The 19,183-nt window shown below is 46.6% G+C and overlaps 1 protein-coding gene across 1 annotated transcript in view; it reads right to left on the bottom strand.

The window, feature by feature from the left end:
- The window catches only part of NUP210 (nucleoporin 210), a 115,814-nt gene that overhangs the window by 83,931 nt on the left and 12,700 nt on the right, over positions 1-19,183 (bottom strand). The window contains exons 3-14 of the mRNA XM_077276978.1: positions 17,264-17,395; positions 16,918-17,014; positions 16,025-16,175; positions 15,577-15,709; positions 14,644-14,802; positions 13,271-13,339; positions 6,236-6,342; positions 5,589-5,729; positions 5,310-5,447; positions 4,932-5,087; positions 2,833-3,028; positions 110-255 (exon numbers count right to left, since the gene is read on the bottom strand). Coding sequence (XP_077133093.1) covers positions 110-255; positions 2,833-3,028; positions 4,932-5,087; positions 5,310-5,447; positions 5,589-5,729; positions 6,236-6,342; positions 13,271-13,339; positions 14,644-14,802; positions 15,577-15,709; positions 16,025-16,175; positions 16,918-17,014; positions 17,264-17,395 — 1,625 coding nt within the window. The remainder of the gene's footprint in view (positions 1-109; positions 256-2,832; positions 3,029-4,931; positions 5,088-5,309; positions 5,448-5,588; positions 5,730-6,235; positions 6,343-13,270; positions 13,340-14,643; positions 14,803-15,576; positions 15,710-16,024; positions 16,176-16,917; positions 17,015-17,263; positions 17,396-19,183) is intronic.

The following is a 19,183-nucleotide window of genomic DNA, read 5'->3' as shown; positions in this document are numbered from 1 at the left end:
TCCCCAAGATTATTAATGACCACAATAGGTCCTAAAAGACAAGATCAGGTGAACTGGTCTTTCTGTACTCCACAAAAAGGGTGTCCTAATGAATACACATTGGAGTTACCTTCAGGGGTGGGTAGGCAGCCACAATGATTTTAGTCTTTAGATGTACATGGCCATGTGTGTAGCTGACATATACGGTTGTGTATCCGGGTGTTTCAGCACGGACTGTAATACCGCTACAATAGTCAATACCAGGCTTTAGTCTTCCTGTAAAAAATTGGAAAATAAGGAGAGAGTTGTATCACATTTGTATATGATAAGCATTAAAGGGATTGCACACTACTCCGCCAACCCCTACACCTATACTCCCCTTTGGTGGCATTAGTACTGGCGCTCCTAGATCGTGTGTGACATCGGCCACAGGGATCACCACTAATTTCACTCTCCCAGCCTTTGGACAAATCAAATATATCTGGAGGAGATCAGAGCTGCGGCTGCTCTTTCACTTCCTCTAGATGTATGTGATTTGTTCGCAGGAGAGGAGACTGAAGCGGACGCTAATTGGCAGCAGGGATCGCGTGACATAATGTCACACAACAAATAGATCAATGGCTGCACTCAAAATTTACTGTGCTAAGGCAAGGAAATGTGCAATACATGAAATGTGAATAGCATAATGGCATGGGAAATTTATGAAAAAACACATGAGATTCTTAGCACAAGATTTGGCCAAAAGTTGTGAGCCCATCCACCAAACGTCAAGGTAATCTCAAAACGGATGGGTACCTGTTGTGATCCCTAGTGGCGGAGGATCACAAATAGATCAGCAAGTGATTAAACTAAGGACGAGCTCTAGGGAGATGGTAACTGGACTGATCGCAAATCTGAACCTATCCAAAACAACTAGAGGTAGCCGGTGAACGTGCCTAAAAAATTCTTAGACGTCTCGAGCCAGCCTGAGGAACTAGCTACCCCTAAAGAGAAAGAAAGACCTCGCTTGCCTCCAGAGAAATAATCCCCAAAGATATAGAAGCCCCCAACAAATATTAACGGTGAAGTAAGAAGAAGGCACATACATAGGGATGAAATCAGATTCAGCAAAAGAGGCCCACTAGTACTAGAAAGCAGAAAATAGAGCAGGGGTCTATGCGATCAATAAAAAACCCTTACAAAATATCCATCCTGAGATTTCAAGAACCCACACACCAACTAACGGTGTGTGGGGAGAAACTCAGCCCACTAGAGCAACCAGCAAGCGAGGGAATTACATTTTAGCAAGCTGGAACAGAAAACATGATAAACACTGCTGATCAAAAAATGAGCAAACAAAACTTAGCTTATCCTGGATGGACTGGGAGCAAGGTAGTCAGAAGGAATCTGAGTAGCACTGATTACATCGACAGCCGGCCACAAGTGGAAGTAAAACAGAGCTATATAGGAACCTCCCAGAGGATAACGAACCAGCTGATAGCCAGAGACCAGCAGGATAACAAACAAAGCCACCAGGGGGAGCCCAAAGCAAAAAAGTCACACCATACCACCAGTGACCACAAGAGGGAGCCCGAAAACAGAGTTCACAACAGGTACCTGAGCTGACTGCCTAGTGTGAACACTTACCTATGGCTAATAACATGGTAAAGCCTGCTTTTATAGGAAGCTCAGAACCAACTGTGTCTGGATGTAAATAAAATCACAGCATGGTGAAGGGCTGTGATTTTAATTACATCCAGACACAGTTGAGATTACCTTGACGTTTGGTGGATGGGCTCACAACTTTTGGCCAAATCTTGTTCTAAGAATCTCATGTGTTTTTTCATAAATTTCACAAGCCAGTATGCCATTCACATTTCATGTATCGCACATTTCCTTGCCTTAGCACAAGAAAATTGAGTGCAGCCATTATCTATTTGCTATGTAAGACTTTTTTGGTTATGCACCAGTTCAGACTATATTGCTGTTCAGTCAGTTTTCCTATATTTACTATGTACTATTTATTCTGACTTGAACGCCCCCCGCCCTTCACCATGCTGTGATTTTAATTACATCCAAACACAGTTGGTTCTGACCTTCCTATAAATACAGGCTTTACCATGTTATTAGCCATAGGTAAGTGTTCACACTAGGCAGTCAGCTCAGGTACCCATCCTTTTTGAGATTACCTTGACGTTTGGTGGATGGGCTCACAACTTTTGGCCAAATCTTGTGCTAAGAATCTCATGTGTTTTTTCATAAATTTCACAAGCCATTATGCTATTAACATTTCATGTATTGCACATTTCCTTGCCTTAGCACAGTAAATTTTGAGTGCAGCCATTGATCTATTTGCTATATGACTTTTCTGGTTATGCACCAGTTCAGACTATATTGCTGTTCAGTCAGTTTTCTTATATTTATAATGTCACACAAGCCCCGGGAGAGCCAGCACTTACACCGATGGAACGCAACTGGAGGCCAGTATAGGCATTATGATTTTACAAGGAGGAAACACAGGAATTGAGAAGGGGTTGTCCGAGTAGTGGACAACCCCTTTAACCTGAGTAGCAAGATAAAAGGTCAGTTCTTAAATCTCACATTAAAGTGGTTCTTCTATCTCGCAGATTAATAGTATACTAAAAATATAAAACTATTAATAGGAGAAGATCCCGGAGCTGGGAATCACATCTATCAGGAGTTTATGACATGTCTGGTTGATAAGCCATAAATGTAAGGAAACACCACTTTAAAAAATCAAAAACACACTGGCAGTAAAATAATGGCTTCCATTTTTACAGGAGCCTCCGCAGTCGGTTATGAACAGATTTCCAATGCTACACTCGTATAGAAAACTTTCCCACATTTACTCACCTGGCAGTATCTTAAATATCCCGGATGTCTCCATTTCTACAACCAAGTCAAAGTGCGAGCAGTCGCTCAGTGTCACCACTTCGTTGTCGCCACTTAAGAGGCCAAATATCCTGAGAGGCAGCTCAAGATGCTTCCCCAGTCTGGCCTCAACCCGACAAGGGATGAACTCCATGCCAGTGGGTTCAATGACGAAAACCTACATTACAATAGGTTAGGAATTACCGAGTCATAAAGAAATCTATCCATGAGTAGAATCATAAAATACAGATAACAGTGACAAAGGAAGACCTCCTCTTCCATACAGCCATGTCCTACGGTGCACTTACACAAAGATTATCATGGATGAGCATTCCTGAGAGCAAAACGCTCGTTCATCAGGCGAAATGATCTTATGTGCTGCACAAATTATCATGTCTCGGCAGCACGTGTAAACAGAGCTTAGGCCGCCACTGTTCACAAAACTATTACTGGTCCGCTCGTTCACCGGGCACCGAATTAAACTGCTAATAGGTAAACATTTACCGATCAGAAGCCGTTTAGTGCTGCCGGACGGTCCATGGGAAGAGACCCCTAGAAGAATATGGACCATCTTAAAATCATATAGAAAAACAAGACAATATAAAAAGATGAACCATTTATCAGCAAGTTCTGTGCACGGACGACCGGCATCAAGGAACGCATGCGATCCAGCACACAATGGAGTGTCCAGTAGATCATCCTTCTAGTAGATTTCCACACATGAAGTCTAACCTTCAGGAAGGAGCCATCCGATACACGTAGTTTGGCCGTGAAGGATCCTGGCTGGAAAGGTCTTAATGTGTGGAAATAGAATAGGATTTTATACTCCATTGTGTGCTGGATTGCTTGAATTTGTGGTTATTGGATTATAAACCATGTGAATGTAGCTCCAATCAGTGATCTAATAAAGTGCGATCCCACTGCAATCTTGTGAAGATTTCTTTTCTTTCAAAACCCTTTGTATGTCACATCTCTTCTTGCTCCAAATTCACCAACAGGACTGTCTGCAATGTTAATAATACAGCTGCATAACGATACTGGTCACTTTTTCCATAAACCTGGCAAGCTACTTGTCATGCCACGCGTACGGCAAAATAAGGGAAAGTGCAGATGAACGCGTTTTAGGTCAATGTGTTGTCCATCTGCCCCACTGACTACTCGCGACCAACACACTGATTAATGAAAGCCAAAATGTTAGCACACATGAGCAATTTTCCATACAGACCAGAATGCTCTAGTCTTGTCCACCCAGCAGAGGAGGCAATGCTAGTTTTAAAGTCTGGCAATTTGTGATTTTACTAAAGGTGTTGTCAAAAATGCAGATAAGTAACGAATATCACCCCTCCCCTCCCCCACAAAAGAACCCAAAAGTCTAGCCCAAACTTCCGAATTATGCAATCCAGTCATGCAGAGCGGAACCCCACAGCCCTCCATAACTCCCTCCATGCACTGAGGTGTACTTTACCAAAGGGTAGCATGAGCTTAGTAAAGTACAGGGCAGCAATCAGTTTGTGTAAAGAGCAAGATCTTGTGATCACCCACTTTCACTGTGAGATTGGGGCCACGGAGAATTCTGGGAACCCACTCTACATATCACAACCTTGAAGTGCCATCCCCTCTTTTGCTAGAAAGCACCATGGTGCCGCCAATCTACGAGCGCACCATCAATCCACAAGCGCACCATCAATCCACAAGCGTACCATTGCGCCACCAATCAACGAGCACCATTGCGCTGCCAATCCATGAGTGCACCATCGTGCGGCCAATCCAAGAGGGCACCATCGTGCCGCCCATCCACAAGCACACCATTGTGTGGCCAATCCACAAGCACACCACATTGCGGCCAATCCACGAGCGCACCATCGTGCGGCCAATCCACGAGCGCATCACATTGCGGCCAATCCACGAGCGCACCATCATGCCGCCATCCATGAGCCTGGTCCATGGCTTCTAAAACCAGAAGCACTAGATTTCTTCACATTGCGGACCGAGCTACGATATTCAAATTAAACCAGCAAGTAGATGACAGAACAGAGGTTATGGAAGTGTAGAATTAGACCCATTATTTTTTTCCCCTTTACCTTCATTTCTCCATAATGTAGAGGATTCTGAACATCTCGAGCCCATATAACACTGACACCTATGTCGTCTCCCGTTGTCATAAGACCTTTGACGGTAACAGTGGCCACGGCATTATTAGATGAGGACCAAGAGAAGTTACCACTTCCACCTTGTACCTTGAAATGAAAAAAAAAAATCATCAGTTATGGATAAAGGATTAAAGACTAATGTATTTTTTCATATAAAATCAACTAAACACGACACACATCCTCGATATAATAAAGGCAAAATAGAAAACATGGCTAGAAGAACGCGCTGGCCACGTGTGTAGTCATCTGTGCAATAGATACCCGAATGGCCTGGAGACATCTAGCCATTACAAAAAAAATAGTGAATACCTGAATTATATACTGATAGGCTCCAGGTCTCGGCTGCCAGGGGAAAGTCAGGATTTTGGGTGACAGAGTAATTGGTGTGTAGATCTCCACCTCCTGCTGATTCCGCACTGGATTTGGCAACACATGAACACCCCCATCCTAAAACAGAAGATACTTTTAGGTATTCTGTACATATTGCATTGTACACAGCGTTGCTTTATACATGTATGGATTCTTTTTTCTTTTTTACCCCTTTGATTTGAAATAGGAGAAGAAAATCAATCAATAAGCACCACGTACCTCATCAACCATGCAAGTCAGAGCCGCATCAATCACTGTCTGACCGCTCTTCAAGGCCTTCACACGATGGTACGAACCATTCAGGGATGATTCCAGGACATCAAAATATTCTTTAGGTATCTTCGCTTCAATTCGGATATTCTAAAAATCAAACATTAAAATAAATCAATAGTTAAAGCAAGAAACGTCCTCTCAACTGGGTCATTTCCATGGGAGCCATAGTACAGTTATCACAGTGTCTGATCAGTCATCGCCTCTGGACACGAATGTTCACATTTGCAAATTTATGTATTTTTTGCGCCAAAGCAACTCAACTGATATAGCGACCTCCAACATACATAGTCAAATTAAAGGGCTTAAAGGGGGTATTCCGGTAAGAAAAAGTTATCACCTATCCTCAGGATCAATGATAAGCTTTTGATTAGCTGTCTCCGGCAGTCCCATAGAGAAGAAAGTGTCAGTCAAGCATGCACAGTACTCCATTAAAACAGAGGAACAGTTGGTGGTCTCAGAGGTCGGATCCTCACGGATCTAGAAGTTATCATGTATCCCGTGGATAGGCGATAACGTCTTCATACATTAATACTCCTTTAAGATAACTTATAGGAGGGAAGGGAAATAAGGCAGTAAATAATGAAGATTCTTACATCTGACAAGTGGACCTTGTTACTAGACTTGTCATATACATCAATGGTTATTTCATAATATCTTCCAGTTTCGAGAACCCACCGGTCACCAGGGTAGACTGTAAAACCTGTATAACGAAAGAAAAATGTAAAAACAAAAAAGGAGATTTTTGTGTACTCACCGTAAAATCTTTCTCTTAGCCTCTAATTGGGGGACACAGGACCATGGGTGTTATGCTGCTGTCCACTAGGAGGCGACACTATGCATAATCTGAAAAAGATTAACTGTGGCTCCTCCTGTGCAGTATACACCCCTGGACGGCATCAGCCTTCTCCAGTTTTGTGCAAAAGCAGTAGGAGGAACGTAACATGAATAACATAATTATGCCTGTAAGAAGGCAACTATGTACGAGCTCAAGAAAACAATATGAGAACTCGACAGTTACAACGGCCCGGAAAGGGCAACAGGGTGGGAGCTGTGTCTCCCAATTAGAGGCTAAGAGAAAGAGATTTTACGGTGAGTACACAAAAATCCCCATTTCTCCTACGCCTCATTGGGGGACACAGGACCATGGGACGTCCTAAAGCAGTCCCTGGGTGGGAAGCAATGGACAAATATTGTGCAGACAGGCCCCTATACTTAGGGCACCGCCGACTGCAGGACACATCTACCCAGGCTCGCGTCCGCTGAGGACTGGGTATGAACCCTGTAGTGTTTAGTAAACGTGTGTAAGCTAGTCCAAGTGGCCGCCTTACACACTTGTTGTGCCGAAGCCTGGTGCCGAATGGCCCAGGAGGCCCCTATCGCCCGTGTAGAGTATGCCGTAATACCGGCTGGAAGAGGAGAATTCTTAAGGCGGTAGGCCTCTTGTATGGTGGATTTGATCCACCTGGCAAGGGTAGCTTTGGAAGCTGGCAGACCCTTGTGGCCGCCTTCCGGAAGGAGGAAAAGAGAATCAGACCTCCGGAAGGACGCAGTCCTAGACACGTATATACGCAATGCCCTGACAAGGTCAAGCGTATGCAGAGCCTTCTCCACTCTATGAACCGGAACCGGACAAAGGGATGGTAGTGAAATTTCCTCATTGAGGTGGAAGTCGGACACAACCTTCAGAAGGAAGGATGGGACCGTACGAAGAACTACCTTGTCCTGGTGAAAAGCCAAGAAGGGCCGTCTGCAGGAGAGTGCTGTCAGTTCAGACACCCTGCGTAGCGAGGTGATTGCCACCAGGAAAACCACCTTCTGGGAAAGAAGGCAGAGCGGGACCTCCTTAAGGGGTTCGAAGGGTGGTTCCTGCAATGCTGTCAGGACCAGGTTGAGGTCCCACGTTTCTAGTGGTCGTCTGTAGGGGGGAACCAATCGGGGAAACCCCCTGAAGGAAAGTCCTTACTTGCGGCTTGGTAGCAATGCGCCTTTGAAAAAGCACTGAGAGGGCTGACACCTGGCTCTTAAGCGAGCCCAATGACAGCCTGGCCTCCAGACCCTATTGGAGAAAACCAAGTACTTTGGGTAGGGAATAAGGGAGTGGGATCTGGCCACGAGATTCGCACCAGGTAAAGAAAGCTTTCCAGGTACGGTAATAAATCTTGGCAGAGGCTGGTTTCCGTGCTCTGATCATGGTTCCAATGACGTCCGTCGAGAGCCCTGCCTGGGTTAGAACCCAGGTCTCAAGGGCCATGCCGTCAAATTGAGAGCCCCTGAGTTCTGGTGGTAGAACGGACCTTGTGATAGAAGATCGTGGCGGTCGGGGAGACGCCAGGGGGCGTCTGCTGTGAGTTGTACGATGTCGGCGTACCATGTGCGTCTGGGCCAGTCCGGTGCAATTAGGATGGTTGGAACTATCAGGGGGAGAGGTGGAAAAATATACAGAAGCTGCAACTGGGTCCAGTCCTGAACCAGAGCGTCTGCTCCGAGCGACTGCGGATCGTGTGTTCTGGCCATGAAGTTGGAGACCTTGGCATTGAAGTGGGATGCCATTAGGTCCACATCCGGGGTCCCCCAGCGGAGACAGATCTGTTGAAAAATTTCGGGATGGAGAGACCACTCTCCCGAGTCTATTCCTTGTCGGCTGAGGAAGTCTGCTTCCCAGTTGTCCACACCTGGAATGTGGACCGCCGAAAGAACCGACCCCGTGTCCTCCGCCCAGCGGAGGATGTGTGACACTTCTCGCATAGCCTGGGTACTGCGGGTCCCCCCTTGGTGATTCACATATCCGTGGCATTGTCCGACTGTATTCTGATGTGAGAGGCTGCCAGTAAGTGATGGAAGGCCCTCAATGCCAGAAGGATGGCACGAATTTCCAGGATGTTGATGGGCATGGTCGCTTCCACTGGGGACCACTTGCCCTGTGGTGTAGGTGCACCGCACCCCAACACGTCAGGCTCGCGTCGGTGGTCAGAACCTTCCATTGACCTGTGAGAAAGGATTTCCGCTTTGCTAGCGAAGTTGGCTTGAGCCACCAGTGCAGGGACCTCCTGGTTGACGACGTTAGCTGGAACTCCATGTCGAGAGAAAAGGGATTCCTGTCCCAGGACTTGAGAATGGCTAGTTGGAGAGGTCTGAGGTGAAACTGGGCAAATGGGACAGCTTCTATTGCTGCTGCCATCTTGCCGAGGACTCTCATGGCAAACCGGAGAGATCGAGGGGGTTTGCGGAGGAGGGTGCGAACTGCTAGGCGGAGAGCCAGTGCCTTGTCCTTGGGAAGGAGCACTAGACCCCTGGAGGTGTTGAATAACATTCCCAGGAAGGTCAGGGACTGACTCGGAGTTGGTGATGACTTTTGTAGGTGGATTAACCAGCCCATGCGACTGAGAGTATCGGTTGTGATTGAGACGCTGAGCTCGCAGTCCTTGAAGGTGGGAGCCTTGATGAGTAGATCGTCCAGGTATGGAACGACTACTATGCCTCTGGAGTGCAGGACGTCCATGGTGGCTGCCATGACCTTGGTGAACACTCTGGGAGCCGTGGCGAGTCCGAAAGGGAGAGCCACGAATTGGTAGTGGTTCTGGCCTATTGCGAACCTGAGAAACCTCTGATGGGCAGGTGCAATGGGTATATGCAGGTATGCGTCTTGTATGTCTATGGAGGCGAGATATTCTCCCTTCTCCATGGACGCAATGATGGACTGAAGGGACTCCATGCGGAAATGACGGACCCGTACATATTTGTTGAGCTGTTTTAGGTCTAGTATGGGCCGTACGCTGCCTCCTTTCTTGGGAACTACGAACAGATTGGAGTAGAACCCTCGGAAGCGGTCGGTCGTGGGTACCGGTACTATGACTCCTGCTTGAAAAAGCGAGGAGAACGCTTGGTGGTAGGCACGAGCCTTGGCTGGCGGTTTGGGGGGGACAGAGAGGAAGAATCGGTCCGGTGGGTTGGAGGTGAAGTCTATTTTGTATCCGGAAGACACTAGTTCCCTGACCCACCTGTCTTCTGTAATAGGCAGCCAGACTTGATGAAAGAGCAAAAGTCGGCCGCCTACTGGTGTGGTGTCTTCCGGAGTCTGTGAGTCATGATGAGGAGAAGGTCTGAGATTTTCCTCCTCTGGGCTTAGGCTGGCCTGCTTTTGACTGCCAGGTCTTGTCCGACCTTTGCGTCGATCGTGAGTTGTCCCTGCGTGGGGAACAGTTACGATTCTGTGCTGGACGCGAGACGGACCAGCCGGAGGAATTCCGAAAGGATCGGAATTGAGTTTGGTTATGCTTCTTGTAAGTGCGTTTAGGTTTCAGTTGGGGAAGAGAAGTACTCTTACCCCCGGTGGCGTTGGATATCAGTGTCCAACTGTTCACCGAAAAGTCTCCCACTGAGGTAGGGGAGGTGCGTGAGGGACTTCTTTGAGGCTGCGTCCGCTTTCCATTCCAGCAGCCAGAGGATACGCCGAATCGTGATGGCGTTTGATGCTATCCCCGCTACTCCCCTTGCTGAATCCAGAGCTGCATGGAGCATGTAGTCTGCTACGTCTGCTACAACTATTTGAAGCGCTTGGTCCGTCAGCTCAGGAGCGGATGCTTGGAGAGCTTGTAAATTCTTTGCCCAGGCCAGAATGGCCTTGGCAGCCCAAACTGAGGCGAACGCGGGAGCCAGGGATGCCCCTGCTGCCTCGAAAATTGAACGAGCCATGCGTTCTACCTGCCGGTCTGCTGCGTCCCTGAGGGTTGAGCTATCTGGCAGTGAAAGGAGGGTCTGTGCTGCTAGCCTAGAGACTGGGGGGGTCCACTTCAGGTGGATTTGTCCATTCCTTGGGTGTCCTTCTGTGGGAAGGGGTACCTCGCCTCCAGATATTTGCGATTAGCGAATTTTTTCTCAGGCTGTGAGAGCTGCTTTTTAAGGATCGCCTTAAACTCTGGGTGGTTAGAGAAAACCTTAGGCGGCTTCAGAGGTCCTTCAAAGGAAATCTTATGTTCTGGGGCCTCTGGTGGCGGATAAGAAATGTCCAGCACTCGATGGATGAATGAAATTATGTCCTCAACTAGCGCTGTATTGCTAGGAGGGATTGGGATCAGGGACCCCTCCGTTTCTCTGTCTGAGTCAGAGTCGCAGATGCTTTCCCAATCCTGTGTATCACTGAGGCGTCCCCTGCTGAGTGGGCTGGGGAGGAGGCCCTCTCTGGTCGGGGATTGCAGAGATCTGCATTGTCTGTCCCTGGAATGGGACGGTCTAGATGACCTGGAGCTACGGTGTCTCTCCCTAGAGGGGATGACCGTGTGCTATGGGATGACGCAGATGGACTTGATCTATGGGTCCGCTTGCGTCCTGACCTAGACGTGGATGTGCCAGGGTCATCTTGTTCCTGAGTCAAGCTCTCCCTTTGCTGGGTAACGGTCATAGCCGGGGCATGACCCTGCAGAGCCTGAAGCAATGTGGAGGTTAGGTTATCTATAGACTGCGTCATAGATTGCAATATCTGAGTAGCCCATTCCGGCGTGGCATTAGACTCCGAGGCATTGGCAGGGGCTTCTTGAGGCTCTGACACATTAGTTTGTATACAGTTCTGACAATGCGGGTACGTGCTACTACTGGGGAGAGCGGTCCCGCAGGCTGTGCAGAATGCATAATAGCAGTTCTGCCTGGTTCTCTTGGACCTTGAGCCCGGCATAGTGCACAGAGCGCAGAAGTGCTGCCAGCAGAGGACCTTACAGGGGTAGAGAAACCTATAGGGGAGCCTTATAGGTAATATGGATTCACAGCTGAGTAAAAAACCCAGCTGTGATCTTACCCCACCAGTGTGCCCCTAGGTCCAGCACCGAAGATCCACAGTCCTGTGCCCCCCGGAGACTGGCTGCCTGGTCCTGGTCCTGCAGACCGGGAGATGCAGGGTTAATCTGCAGCCAAAAATGGCTGCTGAGACAGAGAGGAAAGGAGGAGAAGGGGGCGGAGAGCTGGGAAAAGGCGGCAAGGCTGTGTAAAAATGCGCCCTTTCTGTCTCGATCCGCCCCCTCTATGACACTGTAGAGTCATATTTGTCATCCAGGGGGCGGAGAGGAGGCGGTGGCTTCAGCTAGGCCGAAGCCGGGGCCTAAATTAGATGCCTGAGGCCCAGAAGGGCTCCAGGCCGGCGCGAAAGTCCGGGAGGGGGTCGGATTTGAACCGGACCCCTCCGGATTTAAAGGCAGGATGGCGGTGGGGCTATAAGCGGAAGGGGGAGCCCGGTAGGGGTCTCCCTGAGGCAGTATAGAGCTGGTGCTCCCGCAGAGACAGGGGCGCAGGGAGCCGTGTGTTTATGTGCTATGCCTGCCTGCACTCCCCCCGGCCCCAACAGGAGCCCGCAGCTGGGCTGGGGTCCCTGGATGCAGGCGCAGTGTGCTGGCCCATTGCTGGGAGCTGTAGAATGCTGCCTGTACAGGCCCTACCTGAGGTGTCTCAACCTAATACCCCCAGAGGGGGATAGGGAGGGTGCTGTTGTCACCTTCAAGGGCCTTTATCCTCGCCTCGACCTCAACCCAGAAACCAAAAGGAATTGGGGAAGGAGGGGGGGGGTCTCGACTTCGAACCAGCACCCGAGGGACTGGGGAAGGAGCAACATGGGGAATAGCCATCTCGACTTCAACCGGGCACCCCATAATAGGGGGCCGAGGAAGGAGCCATGTCGGGAGTCTCACAGGAGACCCTCTTTTCTTCATCTGTAATCCCGTCGGAAAAAAACGGAGTAAAAATCTTTTAGGTGTGCCTCCTATGCGACACTAAGCAAAAACTGCAGAAGGCTGATGCCGTCCAGGGGTGTATACTGCACAGGAGGAGCCACAGTTAATCTTTTTCAGAGTATGCATAGTGTCGCCTCCTAGTGGACAGCAGCATAACACCCATGGTCCTGTGTCCCCCAATGAGGCGACAGAGTAAAACAATATATCACAGGACAGAGCCCGAGCTAGAAACTGGTAAGACCCAACATTTGCACTGAGTTTGTAGGTTCCCCAGCATTTGTGTGAGCAGCCTCCAGGTATTTGGGTTCTCTCTCTTAATCCAAAACTATATTGATAGGTTAAAGATACATTTCTCAGCATCATTAATGGTTCAAATTGTAAGGCATTTGCAAAAAGCAACTTAAAAAAAAATAGTAATTAGAATTTCACTCCATTCTCAAGAAATTAGGGAGCTTTAATTCTATTGTTTACCACTCGTTGCCCAAGTTACTGGCCACCTTTATAGTCCCCCATTGGTGGACAGTCTCCTAGGCAGATAGCTGTATCCGGCCAGCTTCGGAACCACTGCACTCCTCTGAAGTTGCCCATGTTGGCACCATCCAAGAGCGGACAGTATGGACCGGCAACTCAACCGTGCTGCTGGTTCAAACTATCAATTGAACAGGAACTCGCCACGCCCCGGTCAGCAGGAAGGCAGAAATATTAGCTCCTGCAGTGCTTAAGATTCCTTTTTAGAGATCGCAATCGTCATCAGAAATGACAATGCATCAACGCAATGTTAAAACCAGAAAAATTACATGTGCCATTCCCGACCTTAAATAGGACTGAAAGCACGATAGTGACCACCCTGCTCTCAAATTAGTGATGTGCACTGACAATTGCAATCATCATGATACAGAAGACAAATATAGTTACCTAAATATCCAGGTTCAACCACATAGATGGTACCATTTGGCAGCCGGGAAGCACCTTGCATACGAATATGTACAAGATCATTAAGTAAAATAGAATTAAAAGGTAGAAATGATGGCAAGCGAATGTAAATATTTAGAGCAAGAAACCCTGATTTCAGGGATGTGTCACTTATTGGGCTGTGTGCTGTAGTTTCCATACAATCAGTATTTTATCAGCAGGAGATTATAACTGCAGGACTAGGTCTCAGGTACCAGAAAGTCAGGCTAATCTGTGTAACTCCGCCTCCACCTCTGATTGGTAGTTTCTGCACAGTGCGCACAGGAAGTTGCCAATCAGTGGTGTGGGCGGGGTTATACACAGCTCAGCATTTGAGCTCTGATAGATCTACAGCAGAGAAAACAGGGATTCTATGAAAACTACAGCAAGCAGCCCAGTAAGTGACATATTGCTGGAATCAGCATCTCTGCCCCTACATCATTCTGCTCTCAGATTACATGACAATCCTGCTGACAGATCTCTTAAGAAACAGAAATCACTTTAAACTAGATCATCTTTTGGTAGACAAGCTATCTGAGAAGTAAGCAGAGCAGTCCAGAACAAACAACTGCCTTAAAAAAAATGTCAAGTGAAAAAACATTATCACTTAACCACGGAATAGTTGACGAGTTCCTGAATGGTAGGATCTGGACAGATCGGCAGAACTTCGATCCCCATTACAACGGAGCGGCAGTGCGTGTGCTCGACCATTGCTCCATTCATTCTCCATGGGACTGTCGACAGTCAAGCTCAGTAAATAAATGGAGAGGCCATTAAGTTTTGCGCACTTGCTGCTCCAATTTCTTTCTACTACTTGCCCAAATGTGATTAAATGTAACAATTTTAACAGGAAATGTATTACTGGTCTGTAACAAAAAAAAAAAAAAAAGCAGTAAACTTAATTTTGTTCCTCATTACCAACAATCAAAAACTCCCCCACAATTTTAGGTTTACCTTTCTGCACTGTAAATAGTTTCTAACACTAAACTATGTGCAGCATAAATATCTGAAACTATAAAGGCGGCAGGATCTGTTTGTGCGGCTGGTGGCAGCCTGCCATGATAATCGGCCACTGGTACAAACACTTAAAGAGCTGTTTGTGTTCGCTCTGACTGCATGCTCCCACTCCTGGACACGGACACCGTACACGCCATGTGTAGCTCACACAGTACAATACTGTCTCTTTTGGTGAGCCCCGGGGACATTGCCGAGCCCACCCCTCTCCCTCGGGGACTTTGCCAACCGCCCCCCCACCTGGGGACACAAGTTATAATATGGGGCGAGCTACGAAAACATCTGAAATGTGGAAATCGCAGGAAGCCATCGCACAAGGATATTTTTATGAAGCAGCACTATGCTGGTTTGGCCCTTTTGTAACGCAGTCACAGTAGACGTCCCCTGGTCCAGCCTGGCTACAGGTCTGTCCTTGTAGCCCCCGTGAGACGGGACGTGGTTCTGGAGCTGGAAAGTGTATTGATCAGACGGCATGGCTAAATCTGGAGAGAAAAACAGAATTGAAAAGGCCTTTACAATGCTTACAGATATGAAGGTGTAATCAAGAGCAAAAAAAAACAAAAAAAAACACAGGATTGCAGTATGTAGGAAAAATCATAGTAACAGTTATTAAGGTTGAAGGAAGACTTTAAGTCCATCTAGTTCAACCCATAGCCTAACCTAACATGCCCTAACATGTTGATCCAGAGGAAGGCAAAAAAAAACCATGTGGCAAAGAGTAAGCTCCACATTGGGGAAAAAAAATCCTTCCCGGCTCCACATACGGCAATCAGACTAGTTCCCTGGATCAACGCCCTATCAAGGAATCTAGCATATATAACCTGTAACAAAAGGAGCATGGCCTCCTTTGAAGCCCAGCTACAGCCTGGATTTCAATGGAGCTCTGTGATGGAAGGCATGGAGGTCTTCATCAGACTCCTGGTTGCCAAAGCAAAGCGTCAGCAATGACGTCCCGTGGCAGGGATGAGAGCATAGAATGATGTGACCTCAGGCCGGCGCGCTTTTAATGCAGCTGTCAGAGCTGGACGTGTTAACAGCAGGAGGCGGCAATGTTGGGCAAGGAATAGAGCTGGAGTGACAGAGGCTTCAGATCTACAGCCTCAATAATGCAAACGCTGATAGCAGAATGGACTGGCCATGCAAAGGTATTTCCGGACTTGTCTTTGAAAGAGCCACATGTGCAGATAAATAGTTTGGGGTGTGTGAAATCCTGCTGACAGACAATTATTTCAGTGTCCTGGATCGGAGAAGCTTACCTGTGATTTTTCCCTGTTTGATTTTCTGTACTTTGTATTTTATAGAGGAACCAACAAGCAAATAGATATCAGATGCCGGATAAAGGAGAATGTTTTCTAAAATAAGGAGCCGGACTTCTGCCGGATTCACATTCTGTAATGCAAGATGAAGACACAAAACTTTCTAAAACCCTTGTAGATTACACTGACGAGGAAATTCACATTCATATAACATCTGCAAGGAGTTTGTATGTTCTCTCCGTGTTTGCCTGGGTTTCCTCCGGGTTCTCCGGTTTCCTCCCACATTCCAAAGACATACTGATAGGGGATCTAGATTGTGAGCCCTAATGGGGACAGTGATGATGTCTGTAAAGCGCTGCGGAATTAATGGTGCTATATAAGCAAGTAAAATAAAATATAGAAATAACTCACAATGACACCCCTCTCGCAAAGGTACCAATCCACTTGCCTCATACACTGGTTCCAACATTTTCGCCCGCAGTTTGGAGCTTCCAGTCTTCATTCCAGACACCAGAACGGTGTCCCCCTGTTTCGCAACTTTCTCCATCTCAGAAATGTAAGCTGGCGGCACGTAGGTAGACTCCAAAAATTTAAGAATTCTAAAAATCAAGAGATTACATTTTATTTTAAAAGGGTTATTTCCACCTTCATAGATAGGGCATATAAAAAAGAAATTTGCTGCCATCATGTGCCTTTAACAGCTGCAGGCAGAGCTCTGCCTTCATAGGAGATCGTGATTTTAGCTACACATAGGATTGCACATGCACTGCTATGTATAACATAAGCAATTGGACGATCGCAGCTTAAAGTCCCCTAAGGGAACTAACACAGAAAGAAAAACAAAACCACACAAAAGTTCAAATCACCTTCATTAAAAAAAAAATAAAAAAAAAATGCTGCATTCGTAAAAGTCCAATCTATCAAAATATAAAATAAAATAATCCGATCTGTAAACAGGTACTAATATATCTATATTTATTTATGTATTTTTTTATTATTATTAATTTTTTTTTACTACACATTTTTAAATATTAACTGCACTTTAACAAAAAAATACTCACACACATTTGGTATCTGGGTATTCGTACTGACCCAGGTAACCATAATGCCAGGTCAGTTTTACCGTACAATGTACATGGTAAATAAAAAAAAAAAACATTTGTAGAATTGCACTTTTATTTTGCAATTTCAACACACATGGAATTTTTTCCCTGCTTTCCGATGCATCACATGGAAATGACCCTGTGTTTATGAGGCTTCCTTTAAGTAAATTACAGCAAAAAAATTCTGCCGGGGATAAATCTAGTAAATTCACATATCTAACAAATCTATTTCTCTTACCGCAACGTGTTGTGTGAATCGGAGTAGCCGTCCACATCGGCATCTTTCACCACTGACCAGTCAAAGGCCATGCCAGCCAAAGTGCTGAATGTATTCCCTGCAAAATACCAAAACATTACACAGCGAAACTTCTGGGAGGATCGGCTAAAATTGCAGTATAATAAATTGGCATTCTACAGGTGGTCTTCTCAAATAGACAACCAGCATGCAAAATATTATATGATGAAACTGAGAATCGGTCATAGGAAATCTGGTCTGGATAGGAGGAGGACGTCTCAAAGAGGGGAGGTTTTGGAGTGCATTTACTGTCCAGATTGTATAGAAATTAAGGAGTGTAATATTTTACCTTCAGAGTCCAGTGCTTGTATCTTTAGTTTCAGTGGCGAGTCCTCCAGGTAAAGTTCCCTTGTAGTCGATACAATCTGGATGTCATGAACTATGTCAACGATGGCATCACATCGGAGGACCTGTCCGGTGTCTAAGGAACAAGAAAAAATAGTGATTTTTTTTTTTGTGTACTCACCGAAAAATCCTTTTCTCCGAGCCAATCATTGGGGGGACACAGGACCATGGGTGTTATGCTGCCTGCCACTAGGAGAACACCAAGTTAATCTTTCTGTGTTAACTCCCCCCCTGCAGTATACACCTTCTCACTGGCCAATATACAACCAGTTCGGTAGTAAAGCAGTAGGAGTATTAAACAAGAGACAATAAAACTATGCCAAAACCAAAGGAGTAACAACAAGCCAATAGGCTAATAGGGTGGGTGCTGTGTCCCCCAATGATTGGCTCGGAGAAAAGGATTTTACGGTGAGTACACAAAAATCCCCATTTCTCCTACGCCTCATTGGGGGACACAGGACCATGGGACGTCCTAAAGCAGTCCCTGGGTGGGGAGCAACATAGCTGCTAATACCCCATGTACCATAGGCTTACAGCGAAGGTACTGCCGACTGCAGAATGCTACGACCCCCAGGAAGAAGCTACGTGCAAAATGCGCGTCGGGGTTTTTTCCTTCTCCTTGCAATCCACATTAACCAGGTAATTAACATGGTGTTACGGCCTTTCTATTATTTACATTGGCACTTATGAATGGCCTTTTTGTGCCTACTATTACTCTGCTATGACGCACTTGCACCTTACCATAAGTCATTTTTGGCCCTTATATGATCTCCTTTAACTATGCACTGATATAATTTTGGAGCCTGGGCACTTGCACTTTAACAGATGGTATTTTTCTGATTTTATAGGCATTTTTGTGCAATCATTATGAAACTTACTCTTTACAAATCCAGAGCATGCTGATTCACTTTTATGTAACATATTGAAACTATTTGGCTTTTTTTGCCGTCAGCATTTTGCAGATTATTGTTTGTATTTTGGGTTGCTTGGAGCTCACTCTGCCTTGTTTGAGTCCCTTAGGTATGTTGATGAATTTTGATTTTAATTTATTGTGAATAAAATATCTTAAATTTTACTCTTTGGTCTTGTACTTCCCTTCTTTGGATTCATGTAATCAAGTATACCATATGATAAGTTTGGTCTTTCATTTTTTGGTATTCGACTTCAGAATGCGCCTGCCAAGGGCAGCGTCTGCAGAGGATAGAGAATGAATGTGGTAGTGTTTGGTAAAAGTATGCAAGCTGGACCAAGTCGCAGCTTTGCAGACCTGTTGTGCTGACGCCTGGTGCCGAATGGCCCAAGAGGCGCCCACCGACCGAGTAGATGGGGCCTTAATCCCTGCCGGGATAGGAGCACCCCTGACACGATAGGATTCCTGAATAGTCGATCGAATCCATTTGGCTAGAGTAGCCTTGGAAGCGGGCAAGCCCTTCCTTTGTCCCTCTGAAAGTACGAATAGGACATCTGACTTGCGGAAGGGAGCCGTCCGTGAGACATACCGTCGAAGGGCCCTAACCACATCGAGAGTGTGCAGAGCTTTCTCAACGCGATGGACTGGTGCCGGACAGAACGAAGGCAGAATAATCTCCTCATTGAGGTGGAAGGAGGAAACAACTTTGGGTAGAAAGGAAGGAGAGGTACTCAAGACTGCCTTATCTGGGTGAAAAGTCAGAAAAGGGGGTCGGCAGGAAAGAGCCGCCAACTCCGAGACACACCTGATTGACGTAACAGCAACTAGAAAAACCACCTTCCAGGAAAGGAAGGTCAGAGACGTCCTGCAGTGGTTCGAAAGGGACCTCCTGAAGAGCTCCAAGGACCAAATTAAGATCCCATGGATCAAAAGGCATTTTATAGGGAGGCGCCA

Source organism: Ranitomeya variabilis, chromosome 8 (genome assembly GCF_051348905.1).
Source record: "Ranitomeya variabilis isolate aRanVar5 chromosome 8, aRanVar5.hap1, whole genome shotgun sequence".
In the NCBI taxonomy this organism is placed as follows: domain Eukaryota; kingdom Metazoa; phylum Chordata; class Amphibia; order Anura; family Dendrobatidae; genus Ranitomeya; species Ranitomeya variabilis.
Note: the sequence above shows the minus strand (reverse complement) of the source record. Positions and strands in the feature narration are given on the sequence as shown.